This window comes from Centrocercus urophasianus, unplaced genomic scaffold (genome assembly GCF_019232065.1).
Source record: "Centrocercus urophasianus isolate 14NV4802_14NV808 unplaced genomic scaffold, USGS_Curo_1.0 seq_35, whole genome shotgun sequence".
NCBI lineage: Eukaryota > Metazoa > Chordata > Aves > Galliformes > Phasianidae > Centrocercus > Centrocercus urophasianus.
The window spans coordinates 8,546,341-8,561,823 of record NW_024884922.1 but is presented as its reverse complement, the minus strand read 5'-3'; the positions used below and the strand labels follow the sequence as shown (position 1 = coordinate 8,561,823).

General features: G+C 53.0%; 1 protein-coding gene across 1 annotated transcript in view; it reads right to left on the bottom strand.

Annotated features, from left to right (window-relative positions):
* Nucleotides 1–1,073: 1,073 nt before the first annotated feature.
* Nucleotides 1,074–15,483, bottom strand: part of TCF4 (transcription factor 4) — an 84,422-nt gene continuing 70,012 nt past the window's right edge. Inside the window, exon 4 of the mRNA XM_042831140.1 lies at nucleotides 1,074–1,174. Within this exon, the coding sequence (XP_042687074.1) occupies nucleotides 1,074–1,174 (101 nt within the window). The remainder of the gene's footprint in view (nucleotides 1,175–15,483) is intronic.

Here is a 15,483-nt window from a genome sequence, read left to right as displayed (position 1 = left end):
GCCCCATCCAACCTGGCCTCGAACACGGCCAGCTTCACCACCACGCAGCTCCACACACCTGTAAGCCCGTCGCTTTGCTGCCTGCCTGCCCATCCGGCCCCATTCAGGATGAGGAAATCCGCACAGGCTCCAACCCATCCATTCCTCTGTGCTGCACGAGGGCTGCTTCCAAAATACGCCAACAGACCTCAGCCCCACATTTCCGACGCACACGGGATGAAGGGATCAAGCACTTCCCTTTCCTACGGGGAAATAATACGCATTTTGGCTGCCTTCGTGGCTCGTTATTTTTGTCCTGGCAGATTCAAACAGCATAAAGCTTTGAATATTAAGAAGGCTATTAAATTCTTCCAATACTTTTCCAAAGTAAGAGGCTGCCGCACTTAGAGAAAGGAAGCCCAGCATCCTCCACGAGCAAAATGAATGTGAACGCACGATTAATGCTGCAACTGAAATTAAAAAGAAAGCGCCTTGTAAAGAAACCAATTGTCTCGAAACAAAGGACGGACTTTTGGCTATCAATAGTATTTTTAGACTCAGACTTTCTCTGGAGACCTAAAAGCATGCAAATGCAGAGCGCACAGCGGCGCGCGCACACGCACTGCACCTTTGTGTTGCACTGGCACTTTATTATTTAATTAAACTACTCTTATTTCTCTAGCTCACGCACGCTTCCCTTGAGACGGCTTTGCTGTTAGCCTGCTGGCCTTGACTTCCAGCCAAAAACAATTCAGAAACAAAAAGGGACAACAAATCATATTTCCACAGACATTTTTATCCCTTCAGTACAACCTTGTTTTCACACAACATCGTACAGATCCTGCGAAAACTATGATTTACGGTGCTAGCCACCCAGAGCCGGGGGCTGACACGAGCTCTCCACGCGCTGCCACTTGTGTCACTGCTGAGCTTGGACTGCACGGAAGGGACCCCCGGGGCTCCATCACAACAGGGCCACAACCAGCGGCCCCGGCGGCCGCCCTGCAGCACAGCAGAGGCTGCCCACACCTCCGGCCGGGCAGCCCCCCGCGAGGGGCACAGCACGAAGCTGCAGACCCTTCTTCTCACAGCGCTCATCGCCACGCCTCGCCGAGCAGGATCCCGCTTACCTGGTGGCAACCCTGCAAACTCGAGTCTCTTCCGTACGATGAGTATGATCCCCTTTCTGTTTTACCTGTTGGGAGAGAAGAAGGAGACGTATGACCAACGCGATCGCATGTGCACGTACAGCTTCTCCAAGTGCTTTACAGGATGTTCCCCACGTTTCCCAGCGCTGCTTACATGCACGAAACAGGCGCTGCTGGCCATGCAACGCACGCAGGCAGCAGCAGAGCATGAACGCCTTTTCCTGCCGAGGATGGCGACGTGCAATGAACTTGCCCAACCCGGCTGCACCGCCCCAGGATGGGATGTAGAAGGACTCAGCCAGCCCAGCACAGCTCTCCGGGCAGCGCCCATCCCCAGGGCTGTGCTGCGCCTCGTGCTGCGGCCGTTCCCTGGGCACTGCAGTGACACCGGGACGGGGACGGCTCCGGGAGGGCCCACCGCTGCTGCTGCGCGCTGCTGGCCCCACAGACCAGAGCTCATGCTGGGTTTTGCTCTGGGCTGCCCTCAGCACGCAGCTCCGGCAGCCTGCCTCGCAGCACTGGTTACGGCCACGCTGTATTTACAAAGGAAAATAAAGGTTCTTTCAGGTTTGAATGGGCAGACTCGAGCAAAACCAAGGAGGAAAGAGGTGGTTTCTGCAGAGCATTAAGTCATGGCTGAGTAGCACTACACCACGTGCTAGGGAGACAAAGAGCAGTCAAGAGGGCTGATACAAAACATATTGACACCAACAGACCACCCTTACGGCGCGGGCAGCCACGGGGGGAGGCAGAACGGCCAGCAGCACCGCGAGCACCGAGGCCGCAGCAGAGCGCGGAGCTGCGGCAGGGCAGGGCTGCCCGCTCCGTCCCCGTGCCCCAGCAGCACTGCCGGCCCCGCGCAGCGGGGGAACCGAGCACGTCTTCCCCCACCACAACACCAGACTGCACCGCTTCCTCTGGCCGCCTGCTAGTCATTGCTTTTGCTGTTTTCCTCCCTCCAGCACAGGAACCCCCCCGGACGCATCGGCGACGCAGGGGGGCGTCTGCACACATCGCAACTTTTGGAAGCCCTCGTGCCTGGCTGCGGGGAAACCACGCATCGCCCGCCACGCGGCCCCCTGGGCTCCGAGCACCAAAAGCCTCTGCAGAAACAACTCGGGATGGGAACAGCGAGGAGAGGCGCACGGCTCAAGGTTCCCAATGCAACAGCCCCATAAGTGGAGGCAGTGGGGCAGGGCTGCGTGCCGGGAGCAACCCGAGGGCCACGGCAGCCCAGCACCCGCGCAGCGCAGACACCGGCAGCCTCGTCTTAATTTCAGTTGTTAAAAAATATTTATCCGGATACAAAAATAAACCCGCTGCAAATTACAAGTTGTCAGGGTTAAAATCTACTTCTATTTGTGTGGGGGAGGATAGGAGAACAGCATAGACATGAATCATTCTCAGTAATTTGAGTGTTTCCATGACATCAATGGGCACTCGTCCAGGACTCTGTCGAAGTCTGCGAGGTACCAAAGCGGCACAGCAGCCAGCAGGAGATTGACTTTTTTTTTTTTTTTTTTTAGGATTATGCTCCCTGTAAAGATTTCATCTCCAGCATCCACTTTTACCACCAAACAGAGGGCTCTGGAGACCACGAGAGAACGTGTTTCGTTCTGCCCGTGTCAGCCTTTAACTTTATCGCCTCTCCGCCGCCGTTGTTCCCATGCACGGCCAGGAATCTGCCCTCTGCATTAGGAACAAACAGCCAAAATCCACGGAAAAGTCAAGAAACTGTTAAAAGAGATTCACATCCGTAGATTTTCACTATCAACTGTAATTACGAAATTATCATACTTTTTGTAGCGGCGTTACGTTTCATTTGAGGGTGGGGGGCTGCAGGGAGGGGGGGAGGGGGGGAAGAAGAGAAATATCTTTTGTATAAACTGTCCGTTTAAAATTAGCTACAGTCTTGATGTCGATTTTCTGCTTAAAATTCACTGGCACATTTGTTTCAGATAATAAAATTTGCAAGAGTGCTGATAATATGCAAGAGTGGGCTCCGCACGCAACTATTTGTGCTGGCAGATACAAAAGCCTCTCCCGAATTTCTGCGCTTCCTGCGCGTTCTGCGCCATCCTCAGCCCCTCGGAGCCGCGCCGCGCGTTTCCCGGGGTCTGCAAGGGCTCGGGGTTCTCTCTCCCCCTTTTTTTTTTGACGTTTTAAAAAGGAGAGAGCGTCCACAGCCATGCAGACACCCGACGCATTCACTGCGGAATTTTCGAGACAACCCTCTAGTACTAGAATGCGGCAGCCGCTGCGGATATTTTTTGGCACAAAGACAATGGTGGCAGTGCCAAGCCCCATGGCTAAAACTACTCAAAGGAGGCATAAGGGTAGCATTAATCGTTCGAGTCTTTTACCGCATGGAGCACCGCCGTCCATATTTTACAACCCGAAAGTACCCGTTTGTGGTGTTTGTTGAGAGCCAGGGAAAGGGAGGAGGCGGAGGGGGGGGAGGGAGGGAGAGGGGAAAAAAAAAAATAGGAAAAAAATTAGAGAAATAAGAAGGGGAGTCTGAAATGCACGCGACAAATCTGGCCAGATTTCCCGTTAATTCTCTCCACCTTCAGCACCCAGCGCCGAACACCGCGCCGCCCGCCAGCAGCGCTCGGCAGCAAAGCGCCCATCCTTACGTGGTCGGGTCAGCAGGACGTGGAGCGCGGCCACGGCAGGAGCTGACCTACAAAGGCGGTCGGCAACTTTGGGGAGCTGTTATTCTTTGGGTAAAGCAGGAGAAGAGCCTTCGCCATGGCCGGAGGTGGCACCTCGGCGCGTGCGGCCGCGTATCTATATGTTGCATTAATTGGCACAATGCGTGCCAATCAACGGAGAGACAAAGGAAGAACTCCAGGCAGCTCCTGCCTTCTGACAAACGCTGCGTCTCAAGGCTGTGCTCTGCGAGTACTTCAGAAAACGACAACGCTTATCTGCCCGGAACTAAAACCATGCCTCCGCAAATACTGCGCCCGCATTTTTGTCGAACCGCAAAATAAAATAAAATTAAAAAAAAAAAAAATAATAAAAATGAAAGCGTCCTAGGATTGCCAATCCATCAATAGCGAAGCCACTCGCCTTTCCACGGTGCACTTTGAAAGATTAATCGAATTAAGTAGAAAATTTAAGCAACTTCCAAAGCACAAGCGCAGCCATCGCCTCCCCCTCGGCTCCCAGCGATGGGCAGCAGCGGGGGCAGGACGGGCTCCTTCCACCTGCGGAGGAAGGGGAAGTGAGGCTGCTTCTATAAACGCCTTCCATTCGGTCTTTTCATTTCATTTTGGTGTATTTTTTTTTTTTTTCCCTTCGGTGTTCGAACCAGAATATTGCAACCCAGGTTTTCCGACGCCCCTACGCTTGGGGTTTAAGCTCCTGGTTAGACCAAAGATGGGAAACCTACCTGAAAAAAAAAAAAAACAACGAAATTTTAAGAAAATGCAGCACATGTTCGAAGTTGAGCATCGGTTCTGCCCAGGCCTGCAGTTTTCCTCACCTTCCTTCTCGCGACTGCTTTTCTAGGATTCGTCCCTTCCTGCAGCGCAGGTCCCAGGTGCTCCCCAATGGAGACCAACCATCCCCGAGCAGCTGCGCGGGGCTCGGCGCCACGGCAGCCAAGCACCAACTGCTCTCTTACAAAGGCAGTTTCACGAGTTTTGGACACGTTTGTTCTTTCCAAGGAAAAAAATGAGCAAGTTTAAAAGGTAGATGCATTTTTTGGGGGGGAGCACGAGTGGCAGGAGAGCCAGGCGCCATCCCCGCTCGGCGCTCAGGCGGCACAGCTCCGCCGTGACCTCGGCTATGTACACATATTTCTCCAACAGTACCGTGCTTCCTGCCATGGGATATACAGTCAAAATATCCCATTTATTGCCGAGAGGTCCTGAACAGCGTGTTTTACATCACAAAGAATCTCGCCCGATGGTGATGGAAGTGTCATGGTAATGAGCTTTGTGCCGTATGTGAAGTACAGACAATACGAAACGAATCTAATAGATTTTAAAGCAAAGTTTGTGCAGGAACGTGCGCAGTACAGCAGGAACGGCGCAGCATCTGATCTGAAGAAAACCGCCAACCAGACACAAAGCCAAGGGAAGGTTATCGATCCCAAGGATTCCAACGGCACCTGCCCCAAAATGCAGCACGGCGCCGGGAAGAAGAGACCTTTGTGACATGGAAGAGGATTTTCCCGCTTACGTGGATGCGCAGCACCCAGGAACGGTTCATAAAGAGGCGCTACGATGCCAGAGCGTGTGCCATCACAAGGGCAGAATTTTTTTGTTTTTATTTAACATCAAAACGCAAAGGAGGATTAAACCCTAAAATCTGCACTGAAATAAAGTCACAGCTCTGAGCTGAACGAACCGAGGGCAGAAGCGGTCCGTCACCACCGCTCCCCCCACTGCTGCCTGTGCTGAAAGGCAGGCTGTGCTCCCCAGCAGCCCTATGGCCACCGGGCACTGACACAGGCTGGCTGCGCCTTCGAGCCGCTCGCTGCCATTCTAACACTGATATTGATTATCAGCATCAGTGCAAGGCTCACACGGAGCTCTGACCCCACAGCCCCTCCGCCCACAGCCCGCGCTCCCCTCCGGGCTTCATTCCTTTACAAAAAAAATGCTTTTCTGCCATCAATCTCGGTTCATGAAATATTGGACCCGTACCAAAAGACTGAGGCAAATTGCTTGGCCTATTTCTGTAATCCACCGAATACCAGCATCTATTACAGGGCAGTACGTGACTTCTTGGTCCGCGTGCTTTCAGAACAGAATAGCTGTGGCGAAATGGCATTTGAAACAACAGGAGTGTGAAGACAGAATACTGAAGACCAGATTCTACACCAGCTACACCTGAAATGGCCCCCGGCCCTCTTCATTCCTTCCAAAAGCAATTAGACTACAAAGATCATCACACTATCCTACACAAGCAGGGTTTGGCACTCACGTTCACTTATTTGCCTTCCCGATGCAGGAGCACTGCAGGACTGACCATGACCCAACCCAATGAGAACAAGCACGCTGCACTCCCTGCAACAGGCTTTGGGCGCCTTGAAATTAAAGGGAGGACATGGAGGCGCTGCCACCTCAGGGCCAGGGCTGCAAGTGGGGACCCAGCAGGACGGCGCTGCACCCTGCGGGCAAGGAGCATCGCCGTGCCTCCTTACCAACTCCATGCTCTGAGACCAGAACGAACCCTTTGTAATTAAACACGGCATTCGAACAGAACAACTGTGCATTTGTCCACAGAAATGTCGGGCAAATTCAGGAAATCTGACAGAACTGTCCCCTCTGCTGTGCTCCCAGCAGCGCCGGCAGCGGCAGCACGACATGCCCGAGCCACCTTCCATCCGTGCATGGAAGCCAGGTTTACGGGAAGCTGTTATGGACATCCAAGCCTGCACACCTGCACACCTCTGGAAATAAGAGACAGATCTGCTCTGCAGAGAAATGGGACCGCGACGACGACAGGCACCGCAGAACCAAAAAAACAAACACACTGCACAGCACAAGAGGATCAGAACGGCCTCAAGGGCAGCGCTGCCGTAAAGGCACAAGAGAAACCATCGCTGCAATGGCTCTCCAGAGCCGAAAGCGGTGCAGAAGCACACGCGACGCACTGAGCGATGCTTCACCCTGGGTCAGCATCGCAGCGCTCCTCCTGTCGTGCACTGCAGGCCATCCCTGCTCGTTCGTTTGGGGACCACGCCGGGGGTCCTCATCGCCCCTGTGGAAACTGGGGCCTTCACTCCAGCATGGAAACTGAACCACTTCGAAAGTCGTCACATAAGGATCTGAGGCCGTGAAAGATGGAGAACGGAAAGAGGACAATAAACCTCCCCAGAGCTGAAGCCCGGGCTCCAAGTCCACGCGGTGTAAAGCGCTCCGCGTCTCACGCCGTCCGTTTAAAGGCCACTGAAACAAAGCACGATGGCTACGAGTGGGGAAAGCGGATCGCAGCCGCACCGCAGCGGCTGGGGGGGACCTGCACCTCCCTTCTGCAGAGCCTGATGGCACAGCACAGTTAGATCGTGTTGGTGTCGCTGCCTCTGCAGCCCTCTATCCTCCATTTCCCCCCAGTTTTCAAACCTGGGTCTGCAGCAGTGCATGAAGCTGAGATTAAGCACCCAGCGGCACGCTGCCACCAAAATGGCATTCCTTTGTAACACTGCTCCACGCAGAAAATCTAAGAAAAAACCTTTATTTCAGCTACAATTTTGTTGGATGAAAAGCGATTCAGAAGAGATGATTTGAATTGCCCGGACAGAGAAAATGAGCTGCGGGCATCTCCGGGGATGGCAAAGCACCCCTACACTGCAACGCCACGGAATGCCCACCAGGCTCCAGTCGGCGACATCCAGCAGAGGGCATGCACACCCTGGTAAGAGGTTTACACTCCAGGACTGACATTTCCTCAGCGCTATGGGAGTGGTTGGGGCTGAGAATACAGACAAACTCATGGCAGAGCACACAGCTCTGCAGCAGCGCCGATGGAAAACGACAGGGCTGCCTCGTGGAAGCAAAGTCAGGAAGGCCGGAGGGATGGGCTTTCCTGCACTGCCGCACCGTGACCCAGCTCCAAATCTTACAGTCCCAAAGGCGAAGCAGCAGCCCTCATGCCTGGCCCTCAATGAAAACTGTATGTATGGGAGGGTCGCCACGCCGGGCAGCAACACTTGGACCGACTCAGTGATTCCCAGTGGAACACAGCCTGCATTGCTACCCAATGCAGCCAGGCGTATCAGGCCCCACTTCTACCCTAAATGCCTTAATTCCTCCACCAAAATGCAATATTACCTTCCAGCCAACTCTTCTTTCCATTTCCACTCCGCTGAAATCAGGTGGAATTTTTTAACACCTGACCCAAGGCAGAATTTCACCACTGGTCATGCCCGGCTTCCAAGCTGCTCAGTTATGTTTTCTGTACCACAAAGTCCCCCGTGCCTGCTGGTGCTCCGGAGCCGTCAGGCTGGGTCCTGATGAGCACACAGCCAGCACAGTCCCTCACGGGGCTGTGGCACAGCTCAGTGTCCACATGGAGCGCGCACACAGCGCCGCCGCTACCTGCCTCTGCCCAGCACAGGACCACCGCTCCCGGCCTCAACCTTTGCTGCACAGCCCGTGTAATGGCTCTTTGGGTTCCTTATCAGATAATACGTTTTTTTTAAAGTTGCAGTAGCCTTGGGAGATGCACTTAATTTATAAGGTCTACAAGCCAGGCGGCTTAGGTTACATGTAGGTCACCATAAATAATACTCATCCCTCGGCCATCGCGGGCTGCGCCGCACCGCCTAAGTTGAAATGACAAGCCTTTATTATTCCTAAGCACTCGATTCTGAAACATTTGCACAATCTGTTAAGTCCAGACAAATTTAAATGGTTGTGACATGCAGCCTGCTAGGGTCAGTGACAGGGATAATGCCTCTTTACGTGGGTAAAATTTTGTGGCATATAGGTCACTCTCTTAAGGGGAATCAACTGCGCGTCTCCTCTTTGCATTTCCACCACAATCCTTCATCCCGCAGCCCGGAGCTGAGAGTGAAATGCAAGAAAGGAGCCGAGCGCTCAAAGCAAAAATCTGCTTCCAGGACAATCCATTATATCTGACAAGTTAAATGTTCCATGGTAGACCATATGGCATCAGAGCAGGGCCGACGATGGAAGAGGGAAACTCAGCAAATGCATCACAATTAAGGAGTTTGACTATAGACTTTACTTTGATTTACTTTATTTTTTATTAAATTTCAGATATTGTAGACCTTCAATTTCCACAGACCCTCAAGGAGCCCCTACGCCGTCCACCAGAATAGCTGCATGTGAACAGGTGGCTCGCCAAAACTCTCCTCTCCAAAATCTTGTGCTCTAAGTTATTTTCAGTAGTGCTCCAGAGTAAGCCATTACTGTGCCTGGCAAATTTGCTCAGCACAGGGCATTTCTACTCTTGCCGAGCGTCAATATTATTAATGGCTTGTTAAAGACCAGAAGAAAAGTAAATGAGACAAAAGAGGAAAACCTACGGCTCCAAAGCCCAGGGTGAGCGCTCAGCAGAGGTCTCACTCCACACAGCTCCGACCCTCAGCGCCGAGCATCAGCAGTCAGGAGCCATCCTATGGAAAACCACCACGTCTCTGCTTCCCACCAGGCTGGCCCGCGTTTCTCACTCCTGCCCAGCTAAGATGACAGCACCCATCACCCAAAAGGACTTTGGATCTTCAGCACCTGTGACTCCGCAACGCACGGTGCACGACGTGGAAGCGCAGGCAGGCCCCGGCGCGCTGCACAGCCCAGCTTGATGCCCATGCCTGCTCCACAAACCTGCAGCTCGACTCGACGCTGAGAGCTGCCAGGTGTGAGCCCACTGCTGTTGTGGCCCTTTTTTATTCCGTTCTGATTTGCAAATCGTGCTCACAAATGAAGCAAAGCTGTGCGCCATGAGGAATCAGCCCTTCCCGTAAGGCACGCACCATCCACTGCTACTCCCTTTGGAGAGCCCGGCTTCGGTGCTCTTCTGAAGGACCCGTGCAACCAACCAGAGCAACAGTGGATTGGGAACCACATATCCCCATGAACATTGGATTGGGAACCACGTATCCCCATGAACACTGGATTGGGAACCACATATCCCCGTGAACATTGGATTGGGAACCACGTATCCCCATGAACACTGGATTGGGAACCACATATCTCCATGAACAGTGGATTGGGAACCACGTATCCCCATGAACATTGGATTGGGAACCACGTATCCCCATGAACATTGGATTGGGAACCACACATCCCCATGAACATTGGATTGGGAACCACATATCTCCATGAACATTGGATTGGGAACCACGTATCCCCATGAACATTGGATTGGGAACCACACATCCCCATGAACATTGGATTGGGAACCACGTATCCCCATGAACAGTGGATTGGGAACCACATATCCCCATGAACAGTGGATTGGGAACCACGTATCCCCATGAACAGTGGATTGGGAACCACATATCCCCATGAACAGTGGATTGGGAACCACATATCCCCATGAACATTGGATTGGGAACCACATATCCCCATGAACATATCCCCACATATCCTCATGACAAAGAAGGAATCCCTTCTTTGCCACACCTAAGGAGACCAGCCTTGTCTACAACAAACAGCCAGCAGACGACTCAGAACAAAAACAGAGCAAGTTTGCAGTGTGTGATGAAGTTCCTAAGCAGTCTGGAAACACAATACGGGAAACAGTAACTAATATTTACAGAATTCCTTACAAGGAATGTCTTCCAAAAAAAAAACCACAGCAGAACTTCCACTCATTTATCACTGCTCTGCTCCAGTATCACACAGGCCCACCACCATTCAGAAATAAAACATGCAGAAATAACTGCATATATACACGACCATTTTCCAGCAATGCTCTGGGGTCATGATTCAAAAACAAAGTAGGTAACCTAAGTTATGTCCTTCTGCAGGCATTTAAATAGAGCCCTGGGACCAGGGGCACTGTAAATCCAGGCCGGTGTCACTGGCGGACGGCAGCGGAAGCTGCTGGTGCACAAGGAACCAAAAACGAGGCACACATTCGCACACTGGAGTTGGCAACCTGATTTTAAGCACTTTCTTTTGGAATCATGGGATTTTAAATTTTGACCTTGCAAACACTGAGCCAGCTTTGCTACCAGTAAGGGCCCATCCTGCCCAGCGCTGGGGCTGGCAAGCATTGCCCAGCGATGCCCAGAGGGATTGCACAGGGACACGGCAAGCGCTCTCACCGGAACCGAGGGGCAGAAGGCGCTGATGGCAAGCCATGCCTCCTGAGCACAGAGCTGCACTCACTCGCCGTGCAATTCTGCAGCAGGCCTGTAACAGAGCTTCTGTTTTCCTCATGGTAAGCCATTTTTAAGGCTTAAAAACAGCAGTTTCCCAAATGGCCTTCATTCTGTTGCCTCCTGAGGCGTGCAGCCAGGTTCAGTGGCTAGCACCAATGGAGCCACTGCACCAGCAGTGCCTTCCCTACCCAGCCTGTGCTTGGGTAGAACCCCAAAGCCACACTCGGGTTCTGACCGCTCCAAATGCACTGAGCAACAGCCAGGCTCGGGCCTGGAGAGCCTGGGGGTCATTGGGGAGCCTGGAAGCTCTGCTGAGAGCATCCCTGCAGGAATTCGACATCCTCGTCAGCTCAACAGTGTGATCATCATCTCCAAAGGTCACACACTGAGCCATTCAGGAATTCCTGCTTGCTAAACTCAAGTTCGAACTCACTTTGTCCTAAGACCTCTAGAAACTGAAACTAAGAAATCCTCAGTAGGAATTCCAGGGGTCAGCTTTAAGGAAAAGTCCTGAACGGATTTTTAACACAGCAGTTTCAGTGCAAACGAGAACACATTCTTCCAATAATACATGAGAAGATGTTTTTAGAGGACTTTATACATACACACGCACACACACAAACACCCCATGTGCTTTTCTGCGAACCCACGACTGTTTACGCATCCCTGAACAAACAGGAAAGCAGGAAAGTAAAGGTTTCCATCAATTCTGAAGCATTTTTGGGATCAGCGAATAAGGTGCCACATCGAACTTCTGGCTCTGGCCAGAAAAACACCGCGATGGGAGACAGCAGCTCTGCACGTCGGGGGCACAACGGCAGCAGAGCCCCACCGCAGCTCTGGGGCTGCAGCGCTGCACAGATCCTATATTTATTATTGATCTGGCGTTTAATTCTGCAGGCGCCGGAACAAAGGCCCTTACGATTGTAAATGCATGCTTCTGTGGCACGTGCTTTAATTTTAAAAAGGATATATTTTTTTTTTTTTCCCCAAAAAAAGATCCTGCATATTAAAAGGACATCAACTCGCAGAAAGTCACACATTTTCCCCATGCAGTTACCGAGCTCCAGAAATATCACCCTGCACCCGCACCAAGAACATATGTGCATTTCTGAATTACTGCTTGATGGGGGACCCATCAAATGGAGGAAGGCCCTCCAACACGCTCGTGGCACTGGGGAATTGCTGGGCTGCCGCAGTCTGGAAGGCAAGAGGTTCAGAATGGAGCTGCTCCGCCACACCGTGCTGCCGGCCGCTCCGCGCCGTACAGAGCGAGTTTGTGCCACGCCATCGCCACCAGCACGGCTCTGCAGGCTGCCCACACGTGAAGCGACGCGGCGGGCAGCACGGCCCGCTCTGCACGAGGCCCACGCCTGAGCTTTGCAGACTGCACTGCCAAACCCAGACCAACGTTTTTATTACTCATTAAAATCTGTACAGCAACACCTGATCCAAGCCGCTTGCACGTTCGGCTCTGGACTCCCAACATTTCGTTTGCAAATCTGCAGTTCTGTCCCGGATTTATTTCCAAGTGCGCCGCGCTCCGGGCCACTCATGGAAACCAGAACAGAACCTTCAGCAAAGCACTCCATTTCCCTGCATTGTGGCCTTCAGGGGTGAGAAACAGTGAAAACAGCAAGTCTCAAGGAAAAAAAACAGCCGAGCTGTTCACTGCTGCCTTATCAAAAGTGAAATATATCAACACATCACAAAATACCTGTCGTATCGTGTGCCGCGCCATCGTACGGCTCAACGCAGGCAAGAGCGAGGTGAAGCACAAGCGCACCCAAATCCACCCAATTTCACGGGCACTGGAGCGCGGGCAGAGAGCAGCAGCAGCAGAGCAGGGCCGGTGGCTCCCGGGAGCCGTTCCACCTCGCTCTGCTCTGCGGCCCTTTCTACCATAGAAATGCTCTCGTGTTCCAAAACTGAGCTCCTACCGGGGAGCTGCGAGGACAGCTCAGTGACCGTCAATTACTAACAAATTAAATGTTCTTTCAAAAAATTCCCAGGAGGCTGTGGGCAGGTGGACGCCGAGAAACCGTCGGCCGCTTTGCCTTTCAGCCCCAGGTGAATCATTACTGAAATGACAACTGCCTGACCGTGCCGAGTCCTGACGCGGGGCAGGGCTTGTAGCGAGCCCTGCGATGGTCACAGCTACGGAGGAGAGCCAGCGCGCCTGCTGCAGGAGCACCTGGGCTTCCAGAACTTCTCTTTGCATTGCAGGAAGGCAGGGAACTGCACGGCTTCCCAGAAAAGAGAAGTGCTGCACAGCTGTCTGGAATTAATGCTCGGGCTCATTAGGAAATTCCTGTAAAAACAAAGACGATATCCGGCCAAACCCAAACCAGTTTTTATCTTTTTTTTTTTTTTTTTTTTAAATCCCAAATTCAAACTCCAATTTTTTTGATTTTTTTTCACGGTTTGCAAAAGCGGGGGATTATTTCTCCTCCTCCCCCGCAGAAGCACTCCGGAGCCGGGATCTCTGCTGCAGCCTGCAAGGGCGGTGCAGGACTGCGCTCCTCCAGATGAAACACTGCAACAGGGAAAAAATTACTCTGCTTTTTTTTTTTTTTTTTTTTTTTTCCTCTCCCTCCTTTTTTCCTTTTCTCCCAGACAAACAGCCAAGCTGCTGCTTTCTCATAATTCGTTCAATCCCCCTTTACCCCTCAGAAACAGTGGCTCATTTCAGACACGTCGCTCCCAGGCCTGATCTGCAGAGCCGGAGCCTTTGGAACTGAACAGAAAGTTGACGGAGCGCTCAGCTTTCCCGCGGCCGCGCTCAATGCCTTACCCCAGGTGCCCCGTGATTCCCCATGATCCAATAAACACGTATAAAACCCATCGTGGGCTGAGATACAAAGGCCGCTCCCCCTTCATTCAAAGAACAAAACCTTCTCCCTCGGTCCATTCAAGACCCCATTGCTTTCCATTCACCCCAAATTAAAAAAAATAATAAGCTTTTATCCGTCTCTCCCCGAGGAAAAACATACAAATAAACCTTACAGAATCCTCCACCATTTTGGTTTTCCTTTTTGATTTTTGTACGGCAGAAATACACTTAAGTCAGATACCAGCCCGCAGACTCCTAAATACAAGCGCTCTCACTGCAGCCAGCAGCGCCTTCCCCACAGGGATCTCCAGCTCCTCACCAGTGCCAAAATTACTGCTCCGTGTGGGGGAAGACCTCTGTCTGTCCGCACTGACCAAGGGCCCCGGCTCCCTGTTGTAACAATAACTGTGAATACACCATGCAGACTCAGTGAGTGCTCAGCGCCTGGGAGCAGCGCCACAGAAACCCGTCTGCAAAGAGCTCCGTGAGCCAAGGGTAAAGCTCAACCGGCTGCAATCCGTCCTGCTGGCCAGGGCCGAGATCACTGCCTGCATCCCGGCCCCGAGCAACCACCAGTGCCCTCGTTCGTGCAGCTGCTGACTTCTAAAGCAAACGCTGTGCTGGCAGAATTAAAACGCCGTGTGCCTCAACAACTCAGCGCGGCTTTAACTTCCTCTGCCCTTCTTCCCCGTTGACACATTTCCTAGGATTTCCTACGCTGCTGTCTCAGCGCCACCAAGAAAGTCTCCGAAGTTGCAGATTTTGAGCTGAGCCCAGAAACACAGACTGAGTTCGGGGGTAAAAAAAAAAAATATATAATAATAATAAATAAATAAAGAGAACCAATCGCAGCAGGAGGCTCTGCACATGAAACAAAAAAGCAGCACCATCTTGAGCGGGCTCTCAGTGATGTCTGCGCCGCACAGAAAGGAAACAAAAAGCTCTCCAAAACGCAGGAATGAACCTATCTATTCAGATTGCTTACAGGTGACATTACACCATCTGCTCGGGCAGTCTGCCTGCACAAAGGGAAAGGATAGGAAAAGGGAAGCCTGGCGCGCTTTAAAGAAATAGTCGCGCAAAGAACACAAACGGCTCCCGGCAGCAGCGCGCATTCGGTTTCAGCGCGCCACAAAAAGTTCTCAAAAATCGGAGGGGCTGCGCGAGCTCGGGGGCAAAGAGGGCACGGCGCCGAGCCGCCGAGGCCCCGCGCAGCCCAGCTGCATCGCGGCGCTGCGGGCGGAGCGCACGGAGCGGCGGGGCTGCGCAGGCGATGCTGCAGGCGGCGGCGCGCAGCTGGCGGGGCCCATGTGCGGGGCTGCCTGCGGCCCGAGCCGGGCCGGGCTTCTCCCGCTGGAAGGTGCGAAAATCGCGCTCTGCGTTCCCGGAGCGTCCCGGCGGCGCGGCCCTGAAATGGGAGGCAGGGAGCGGAGATGGGCGCGTGAGGATCCGCGGGATTCGGGCGCCGAACGGCACCGCCGAGGTCGGAAAGGAGCCCTGGAGTCACCGCGTCCAAACCCGGTCCCCGGGGCCGGGGCGTCCGTGGAGCGCTCCGACCGCCGGCAGACGTGGGGTCGCCGAGGCGAGGGCAGGAGAGAAGAGGCCGGGCGAAGCGCTGGGCTTCGCAGAGGCAGTCAGGTGTAATGGAAATGGGAAACAGAGAAGGGGAGAAAAAAACTTTCACAGTGGTCGGCGCGTTCTGCAGCGGAGTT